The sequence below is a fragment of the Nelusetta ayraudi genome, unplaced genomic scaffold (genome assembly GCF_046127955.1).
Source record: "Nelusetta ayraudi isolate G7.1 ecotype Tasmania unplaced genomic scaffold, CSIRO-AGI_Nayr_v1 ptg000008l, whole genome shotgun sequence".
In the NCBI taxonomy this organism is placed as follows: domain Eukaryota; kingdom Metazoa; phylum Chordata; class Actinopteri; order Tetraodontiformes; family Monacanthidae; genus Nelusetta; species Nelusetta ayraudi.
In genome coordinates this window covers 1,352,642-1,362,745 of record NW_027466058.1, presented here as the reverse complement: position 1 = coordinate 1,362,745, position 10,104 = coordinate 1,352,642, and the positions used below count along the sequence as shown (strand labels likewise).

Sequence of the window (10,104 nt, the reverse complement as noted above, 5' to 3'; positions counted from 1 at the left end):
GCATGTTTGTTTATGCTGCTTTTTCCTGTACAGTTTTCCTCTATAGTGTTTCCATATGCATGTCATAGTAAACGGGACGCATGAAAAGGATCTGAAATTACACTAACATCTGACGGACGTGCAGTGAATAGAGTTTAGGGTGACTGCAGGTTTTGCGTGGAGGGAAACAAAAAAAGCAATAAGAGCAATAAACTGGTTGGGCAACAACTGCTACTTTTTTTTTCTCTTTTTTTTTTAGCCGTTGTTGCAGAGGTGACGCAATGATAGTGCAATCATAAAGGCGCGGACTGGACTAAGCGGATCTGCTCCGTGACATCTTGGCAGGTACACTTATCCACAGAGCAGACCATGCGATACGGACGAGGAGCAATATGAGGCAAGAGTGACGTCAAGCCGCCACCTCCCTTCACATGCGCGCACACACACAAACTAAGAGGCGTAATTGTTTTTGCTGCGGGAGTGCAAAGGACACTGCCCATCTACGTAAATCCTGCCAACCCGTGTGTGTGTGTGTGTGTGTGTGTGTGTGTGTGTGTGTGTGTGTGTGTGTGTGTGTGTGTGTGCACTGAGCGAGTCCTTTGATCTCGAGAGGATTTATCTGAACCAGGAACACCTCCAGCCTTCTGCTTTGAGAGATTTCCAGGTCGGCTGACGTAAAGAAGAAGGCTTGTTTATGGAATATTTATGGAATGAACTGGCAATGTAAGATTTTGCTATATGGAACTACCCAAAGATATGAACAAAGAGGATTATTTAAAAAAAAAAGAAAAGAAAAAAAGAAGGGAAAATCTAATTGCTATTAAATAAGACGTTATTCCTGTCTGTGTTTTGTCATTTTTAAAATCAGACCTATTGCATGAATCTCAGCATCAACACATGAACACACACGGCACTGACCAAGGTTTATATATAGTTCTTTATTAGAGCAGTGGAGGTAAGCAGCAGCGCTTCGACTCTTCTACAGAACAGTTGGTGTTACTGGCGACCCATGCACAGCGATAGTAAACCGGTCGATCGAAAGTGCAACTGTGCCACCGACACGGGACTCTTGCATAACGGCTCCCTCACAAACTGTGCAAACTCGACATTCGTTTGGCAGGCGGAGTCGGACTCGCGACTCTGAGCTGGCGGCAGGAAGAGATCAGAGATCGCTCTGGGTTCTGCACACCTGCCACTACACTGCAGCGCCACTTTGTGCTTTCACTGATAGATAAAAGTTGAGGTAATTAGCATGAGCGTTTTGGGAAGACAACTGAATCATTAGGTACAGAAAGAAACTAACTGGAATAGTCACAGATCAAACAAAACCGTATTTTATTCAGCATTTAAGTGATGAATACTTACTTGGTCACTTCTTAATACAATTTCAGTGCCTTGAGGAACTGGCTGGCGAAATGGAATCGAGCGATTGTGTGCTTTTATTTTTAACGCTTGGAATGGATGAATCATAACAGTGTGACACAACGGCACACACCGCTGAGGTAAAAGTTGAGTTTTACACAAGGTGAGAATTTACACCGTCACAGATGTACCGAGCCTCGCAGAGAGACGGGCGCTGACGCACGCAGCAAAATGAGACATGCGAATGGCAACACAAAGACAACTGGGAGAAATCATCAACGTTATTATTCGGAGGTGGACTTTTTTCCTTCTCTCACGAAATGGTGGGACTGAGATTAGATGTGCATCTCTATCAGTACTGCAGAGTGTGGACGGGCCAAAGTCAAAGGCCTGTTTGCTTAGCAGAAATACTGAGAAGGGAGTTGGAAAAGGGCCAGTGAGGTAAACTCTCTCTCTCTCTCTCTAGAGTTTGTGTTTGCTCCAGGAAATCTGCAGGGCATAACAAAAAAAAACAAAACAAAACAAATAACAACTTTCCCTGGGATGAGGTGGCTCAGGAGCCAGGACAGGAGGAAGTGAGGAGAACTGTGGGTAAAGCAGTGTCATCTACTGGACCTTTGTCACAGCATCGTGGATGGACTCGGCCACGTAGTCAATGTTCTTGCTGGTCAGGCCGCACATGTTGATGCGGCCGCTGGCCATAAGGTAGATGTGTCTCTCCTTCACCATGTGCTCCACTTGTTTGGCTGCAGGAGAGACAGCAGGATGGCACATTGTGAATTTCTCTTGGAGATTAAAGAAGTTTCTATGTATCAATCCATCAATCTATCCATCATTACCAACAGGGAACGGAACACTTCCTGCACGCAGCACTATATGTATTTAAAGAAAATGTATTGCATAAAACAATGCAAATGTGGACCAATTAATACTTTTGGATGCTTTGAGACGAGAACAAAAATGTATATCAGTAAAAGCAGAGTAATATAAGGAGTTCTATCTTTGACTACTTGATTATTTTTCACTCTTAGACAAAACTAAAAGCGTGTTGAAACTCCAGGAACCCCCCATAATAGTGATGAAGTTAAGATTCTTTGCTTTTATTCGCTGAATAGTCTTTGCACTCACGGTTGAGGCCTGTGAAGCTGAACATGCCGATCTGCTCCGTGACGTGGTTCCAGGTCCCTGGGGTCCCCAGAGCCTGGAGCTTCTCTTTCAGCTGAGCCCTCATCAGCAGGACCCTGTCAGCCATGGTCTTCACGTTGTCCTTCCTTCAGCCACAAGCAGAGATATCTCTCACAAAAGACGCCCTTTGACCAGCATCTGATGCAGGCGTACGGAGTGTGATATGACGTGCGCACCATTCTGCAAAGAGCTGCGGCGAGTTGAGAGTGACGGCGACGATGCGAGCCCCCTGAGTGGGCGGGTTGGACCACGTGGTCCTGACGATCTTCTCCATCTGGGACAGCACCGTCTTCAGGTGGTCGGGGTGGCGGGTCACTATGGTCAGGTTCCCCACACGCTCATCTAATGATTGAATGAGAGTCGGCTTTAAAATATAGATCAGCTACCGCTTGAACGGCCTGTAGATGGCGACATTTGCCTCCTTAAAATTGGCAAAAGCTGCGTCTCTGTGGCCACTGTGGTGCAGAATTAGGCAACTCACTCACAGGTGTCTGCTAAAATTGCAGCCAGTGTGAGATTTAAATAGACAGCAGGCAGCGCTTAGAGCTCTGGCCGACTGCAGAAGCCAACTCTATTAAATTTGTAAATAAGGCAAAAGCAGTGTGAAGCGGTTCCAGGATAAACTTGGTGGCTAATGAGATGTGATTGCACTCTGATGCTGTATAAAATAAATTCTTAGATCTTAAAAATACTTCTCCAAATTGCCCATTAATCCTGACCTGATCTTTGTGACACACAGAGAGAAGGTGAGAATGTGCAAGAAATGAGAGGCACTCTGTGTGTGGAAAGCAAAATAAAACAGCAGCATCGCAATTAAATAAATCTATGAATCAGGAAAAAAACATCATTTTATGAAACATGGCACCAATTACTGCAGACAACCTGTGTTCGGTCTGTCAGTTTAAGCTGCAGGTTTGATAGTTTTATTTTTGTGAAATGAAAAGCGTGAAGAGCGGCGTGCATCACTCACTGTAAAGGCCAAAGTTTTTGGAAAAGGACTGGGCGCAGAACATCTCGAAGCCCATGGAGACAAAGTAGCGCACGGCCCAGGCGTCCTTCTCCAGGTTCCCTGAGGCGAAGCCCTGATAAGCCGAGTCGAAGAACACAAACAGCTTCCTCCTCTGGAGAAAGAAGAGGAGAGCAGATCAAACGAGGCGCCGACGCTTCGACCGCGTCCTGTTTGAACAGACGCTGGGAGTTGCTTCTGATTGATAAACGCGTCCGTTGGGGACGATGAGCGGCCGAGCGGCTGCTGTGAGCACGTTTCTGTTTAATACCATCATAACTTCGGCGATCTGCTTCCACTGCTCATGTGTGGGATCGGTGCCGGTCGGGTTGTGAGCGCACGCGTGCAGGAGAAAGACGGAGCGCTCTGGACAGCTCTGAAGGAGAAAGAAACACGGTGAGACTCACAGTCACGGTGACTGATGACGACTGGAGCAACTTCAGAGTCTCGCTGACACGCTTGTTTACCTCCAAGTCGCCGAGGAAACCATTTATATCCAGGCCCCTCTTCTCCGCGTCCCAGTACTTGTATGGACGGACGTCTTCAAAGCCGGCGTTGGCAAACACAGCATTGTGATTTTCTGAAAGATGAAGTACATTTTCTTGCTTCTATTTCCGACCTATAGAATCATTGACATCAGTTTATTTGAAAGTCTAACATCTGAAGCGTCAACAGTTTAAGAAAACCAATAAGTCAAGAAAATGGGAAGTAACGCAGGCTGGCTGTTAAAACGCCCAGAAGAAGACAGAATGGGAAGCTGCTGATAGAAAGAGATTTGCTTATTCTGCAGCAGTGACAGTGTGACCAAAACAAAAGAGAAAATACTGTTGCTTTTTACAACGTGGCAGCTTTACTAAGAGTAGCAATAAGAAGTTGAGTTGACCAAACTAGCAGTGATAATACAGTAGCTTAGAGTATTTCTGATAACAAGAGAAACTTTCTATGTGCTGGATGAGAAAGTTACAAAGGATTTAGGGAGTGTTGGATGAGATTTTAGTCAATGGCAAGAATATCGAACGCTGAGACAGCAAATAAAGAGCCTCTAACTTCTACTTCACTGTACATAATCTGTGTGCTTTACCCCATGTGGGTGCAGACACATAGACAGGTGTCTTGGTGTTGTTGGTCCCATTGTAGAAGCGCCTGAGGAACTCCGCACCCATCTTCAGAGCACCGGTTCCGCCCAGACACTGGACGGCTCCCACCTGGCGGCGACAGAGAGACAGACGGTTGGTTCAGGTGTAAACAGACCGAAAGGAAAGAGCGCCAACTCTGGCGGAACACGTACCCTGTTCTCCAGGATGGCGGGGCTGTCGTCTCCCAGCGCGATCTTGGAGGCCGAGGCCCTGAACTCGGGAAGGCCCAGGATGGGCAGGTACTCGTGGTTGAGCTTGTCATCTTGCACAATCATTTGCTCCACCTTCTTGACCACAGGGAGAACCCAGGGCTTGCTGTCATCGGTCCTGTAGGCTGCAGCCCACAGAGAAAGTAAACCGGCATTTGATTTTCTTCAAAATCATTTTTAGATCATTAATAAATAGTACAGATCACTCAAAACATATTTTACGAGCAAAATCTTCAACCAGAAATATACCTGTATCGGTCTCATCTTTCTGTTGAAAGTACAATTTAAAGCTAGAACAACATCACAGTGTTAACTTAAAGTGTGTACATTTGGAGTGTGCGAAGTGACCCTAGAGAGGTGGGGTCAGAGAACAGAGATAGAAAAATAGTTCATCTACTTCCCAGTTAGCTTTGGTTGCACAAACTGATAAGTGGATGACATATAATCACTGTGTTATCCCCAGAATAACCCACTTTAACTGAGGTTTCACAATTTTGGATCTCCTGTTAATCAGTTGGACCAATCCTTTAAAAAAAAAAAGGGTGGGGTGGGGGGGGGGGCTTGGGGGGTCTCAATGTTGAGCTGATTGGACTTCAGTTGCTTATGCTCGCACGTTATCAATGATTAACCTGCTAATTGATTTCCAGGTTAAAGATTAATCAGATTAATCGCTTATCAGCCAGATGCAGATCCAAAGACCTGCGTCGCACTTTCACTAAACAAGAGGTATTCAGTAAATGATAAGGATGCAGCAAATCATTGTTAGGATCTGAAACAGCAACTGATCTTTCAGCTTTCTTCTGCATGTTCCCGCTGGTCTCTGTGTGTCCTACATTCTGCCAGCTGCCCGGTGACAGATGACCCACCTCGCTGCTGTGTCTTGCAGGGAGAAGCGGGATTATCCCGCTGCACTAATCATTGGACCTGCCGCGCACTGACATTAACACAGTGCGAGCTCAGCAGCGTTTACCCCTCTCACCGTTGCTGTGCGGTGTAACACAGCCAGGATTACTAAATTTAATGGGATTAACACCGAAAAACAAGACAGAAAGGGGGCCGTTTGCTGTTTGCAGGGGAAGTAACGAGACTTTAAACCCCGCACACAGTATTTAAACTCCTGCCACAAAGCCTGTTTCTTTCAGCATGAGAGGGGGGAGAGTAATCCAAATCTGGTCCAGTAAAGAGAGTGGTGGCGTTACATAAGGAGGGCACACTTTAAAACATAAGCTGCCGTGACAGAGCAGCAATCGAACTGTTACACCACACATCCGTAACGTTACCGTGAACGCGCGGCATGTAGTTACTGTAGTTACCGCGTTACACTCAAATCTGTGACCCAGCATATCACTGACAGGGCAACAGGTCGACCTCGCTTCGTTAACCGTGACCATGTCATCCTATGCGTCGCAAATAAAAACAAAACAAAACATTTTTTCGCCAATTAGCAGCTAGTTAATAACTAGCGTCGTTCGGTGGCTTAATCCCTCGTGAAGCGAGTCAAGGCGGCCGGGGCTGCTTGTCACGGGAAGAACTCTTTTCTGACAGCTTACCTCCGACTCCGAGGTTCACTTTTTGGGGAAACTGGTCGTTGTTGAAATCGTTGGTTAGTTTAAAAACAGCCACGGGGGCTGCCTGCGGCACCTCGGAGAAGACGGACATCTTTGTGGCTTCCTCAAACTTGCGGTAACGGAGAACGGGGGAACGGCGACCGGGACGGCTGAGAGGGATGATGGAAGACTTTCACCTTGCACTTGGATTCTGTGACAGGAGGTGGGAGTGGACGGTAGCACCAATAGGGTTGTGGGAATGCGAACCCGGCCAATAGACGCGCTCGTCAGGGGTTGGCGGAGGTTGGGAAAAACAACATCAGAACGTATGAGGGAGGATTGGCCAATGAACTCGCGTAGTCGTAGTGATTGACAGCTGAGACAGCTTTAAAAAAAAAAAAAAAAAACAGTCTGGTAAGTGGGTGGGTCTTGACGTTCTTGCGATTGATATGCTGGCCGCAAGGTGGTGCCACGAGCTTGGTTCATACTGAATGAAGCTACAGCTCAGGCTCCAGCTCAGACTGGACTGCAGATAACCTGCGCTCGTTCTGTCCAGTGCTGCAATTTATTGATTGAAAATACATTTGATAGCATGCGTTTGCATGCATGCATGAATAAATAAATAAATAAATAAATAAGAATCAGCTTTATGGACATATATGTTTTAAATGCAGGTCTGCAATTTAAACCTTATCTACAAATATCACATTTGAAACCTTTACCTTTCACATTTTTATTATTACGAGCGTGAGTGCAAGTAAAACTGTGTATATGAGTAAGCGGTATTAACATTTTGCTCTTCTCTGCAGTCGCCACAGTTCTCCACTCCATAAGTGGCTGATAAATGGCAGCCAGTCTGTTCTCTCTTGCCAGGACACAGATTTGGACGCATTTGAGGTACAATCCTCAAACTTTGCTCTCTCTCTCTCTTTCTCTCTCTCTCTGCTGAATGTGGAAGCTGAACACAATGGTTAATTGCATTTAGTGGGGGCACACAGAGAGTGATTGTTTTTGACTTGGGTCAGTGCAACCGGTACGCAAACTTTAATTAACTTTGCCACACTGATCTATAATCGATGACGTGGGAACGAAAATTACCTGTTTTTTTTTTTTTATCACAAAAGAAAAGTGACATCTTGTCTGATATCTAATGATGCTTGTTATACAGGCACCGACATGTTAATGATTCAGCAGTAACTCTCCAGTAGTGTTGTCAAGAGTAAAAGAGAGCTAAAAATCCATTGCCTCATCCAGAACTTTTCAATATTTTAATTGCGACTCCTAGAATATGCTCTGTGGTAATTGACCGTTTTGCAACTCAAAATCACAATCACGCGCATTTCAAAGGTGCACACAGAAATGAAATGCTAAAATTGGATTTCCATCAACTGACGGAAGCTGGCAGAGCACATAAACAGAGCAATTGAATGAACTGAGCGGACGATGTGGCTTCAAAAAGCTAGAGCTGCAGTTCAGTATCTGCAGGATGAGTAAAGACGTTGGCTTGTTTTTAGAACAACTTGTTTTTGCACTTTTATTTGACAATTTTTGAGATAATTCTGCTGAAAAATTCTGTCTTTGGAATTGATTTTTGGAATTCGTCATTCATAAACAGCGAGGAAACAAAAAACTGCATGACTATCGCTGCCGTCCTGTTGCTGTTTTTCCTCCAGATGTTACTTACTTGACTCCTCCCTGCTGCCGCCCCCGCTCCCTCTCCCGTCCTCGCTTCGCATTGACAGTAGATGTTTTCATTCTTTCCGACCAGGTGAGGGTGTCTCCTCTGCAGAGCTATCACTGTCAGACGCGCAATTATGGGATTTGAGCTCCCAGAATACGGCTCGGTGGCCCGGGGCAGGGCTTGGTAGCAAGGGGAGGCCTCAGGACGTCGCTGTGATGTGAGGTGTGAGTCAGAGCAAGGGGTGACAGGAGTGGCCTCGCAGCAAGACAGTGCCCGCAGGGGTTACTGTGTCACATTCAGATGAGTGAGTTAGCCAGCCAAACATTCGCAGACACCCTCCGCGCAGCTGCTTGACACAATTATGAGGTGCGTTTACTTTGGCATCCGGCAGCGCAGTGCAAATAGGAGCGAAAGAGAGAGCTAGAGAGAGAGAGTGTGGGGGAGAGAAAAGAGGAGTTGCGCCGACAGGGTTTTCTTTTTTTCCTCGTTGTGTTTTCAGTTTCCATGCAGGTTTACATTGTTGCTGCAGGAGCGCTGACACTGAAAGACACACATTCAGGCGCAGGCCAGTCTCGCTCCAGCTGCGGTGGCTGCCAAAAGCACCAACAAGAGCGTGTGCACACACACACACACACACGCGCGCGCACACACACACACACACACAGACAACAGGGGCACATTCCAGTGGGTGCGCACATGCCTCGGTGGCCCCTGTCTCTGCGGGTCAGGGAGCCGCGCTGAGTGACCACCTTTTTAGCTTCCCGCCGTGTTTGTTTTCCGAAGACAGTGCCATCAATTCTCTAACAAGGGAGCAGACACAGCAACAACACGGGGCCACAGGACCCCCCCTGTTCAGCTCGCTGCCTCGGCCCCTGACTGATGGAACGCGCAGGCCGCGACAGACATCAATGCGCCGCCGTGCTTCCTGCTTTAATTGACGTGTGTCACGCCCATCTTCAGCACAAAGACTTTGTTACTTTGTACTTTTGGTGTGCTTTTTGCAAATTTCCCCAATGTTGATAAATAAAGGCATTCTTATTCTTCTCAAACGGGTAGTATAAGATATTACTTGTACAGATGCGTTTAGACCTAGGACTTAAAACAGAACATTTCAAACTGTTGGCCCCAAGAATAATTCTTAGCTGTTAGTTTATTTGGTATGTTTTAACTTTATTCTTCAATTTATTAATTCAGTGTGAGGTTTGCTTTGCCCAGCAACACCAACAGGAATATTGCCACCGTACAGTTTTAGTTTGAATGTTTGAACCAGAACATTGGGGTTTGTTTTGGTGCAGATTTTATGCACAACTACCAACTACAACTACAACAGTCATTAAAAAAATATCCTTTAAGTCAAGTACATATATACTTTGGGAATCTCTGTTTTAATTGTATTAGATAATAATACAATTAATATAATAATGTCTGTAAAGCGAAAAGGCTCGATTTTAGCTTCTTGCAAAGAAGAGTTTTTTTGACCTTTCACATACTTGAAGAGTCTGACAGTGTGGAAGATGTAAATGGCCAGAGGTGGCATCACCAAACTGGGATTAAGTATCAATGACATGTGGGCTGATTTTTTTTTACTTTTCTTTTCTTTCTTTTTTTCTTCCAGAAAGCAATGTTCGCAAAGTAATAGTTTTTTACCTTGGTACTTCATTAGTGGTTTAGAGACGCATGATTTTGGTAGAAAACACCAGAAGAACAAATTTAACAGACTACATGGAACCTGTAAAACAAGGCATATAGCCACCTTTAGTTCATGTATGTATATTTACATTACATTACAAATGAAGACACACTTCTGTCCTAATTTAAATGTTTTAGCCATTACTGCTATTTCAACAGGCTGTACAGATACCTCAAATTTGACTTGTGCGACAAAGATAAATGTCTTGGTTTGTTATACAAATTGATGCAAATCACATTAATCTCATGACACCTTAATTGTTTTTGGAGGCTGCAAATTCTGCTTCATCCCATCAGTTATCACACCACT

At 45.3% G+C, this 10,104-nt stretch overlaps 1 protein-coding gene and 1 long non-coding RNA gene across 2 annotated transcripts; both read right to left on the bottom strand.

Annotated features, from left to right (window-relative positions):
- Positions 1 to 897: 897 nt before the first annotated feature.
- Positions 898 to 6,637, bottom strand: got1 (glutamic-oxaloacetic transaminase 1, soluble). The gene is made up of 9 exons (XM_076018566.1): positions 6,428 to 6,637; positions 4,821 to 5,002; positions 4,614 to 4,737; positions 4,000 to 4,112; positions 3,804 to 3,908; positions 3,497 to 3,647; positions 2,703 to 2,868; positions 2,470 to 2,612; positions 898 to 2,087 (listed from the first exon to the last, which is right to left on the bottom strand). Exons 1-9 carry the CDS (start codon positions 6,534 to 6,536, stop codon positions 1,948 to 1,950), a joined length of 1,233 nt encoding a protein of 410 aa, XP_075874681.1. The 5' UTR covers positions 6,537 to 6,637; the 3' UTR covers positions 898 to 1,947.
- On the bottom strand, positions 898 to 7,756 carry LOC142883579 (uncharacterized). Its single transcript, XR_012926062.1, has 2 exons — positions 7,337 to 7,756; positions 898 to 1,787 (listed from the first exon to the last, which is right to left on the bottom strand). It is a non-coding gene; the product is annotated as an uncharacterized LOC142883579 (long non-coding RNA).
- Positions 7,757 to 10,104: the final 2,348 nt, after the last annotated feature.

Excerpts from the sequence above, each read along its gene's own strand:
- got1 (XM_076018566.1), bottom strand. The coding sequence starts at position 6,536 with ATGTCCGTCTTCTCCGAGGTGCCGCAGGCAGCCCCCGTGGCTGTTTTT. Across the intron at positions 3,909-3,999 it reads GTTTCCTCGGCGACTTGGAG|AGCTGTCCAGAGCGCTCCGT; the intron begins GTAAACAAGCGT and ends TTTCTCCTTCAG. Across the intron at positions 2,088-2,469 it reads CAGCTTCACAGGCCTCAACC|CCAAACAAGTGGAGCACATG; the intron begins GTGAGTGCAAAG and ends TCTCTCCTGCAG.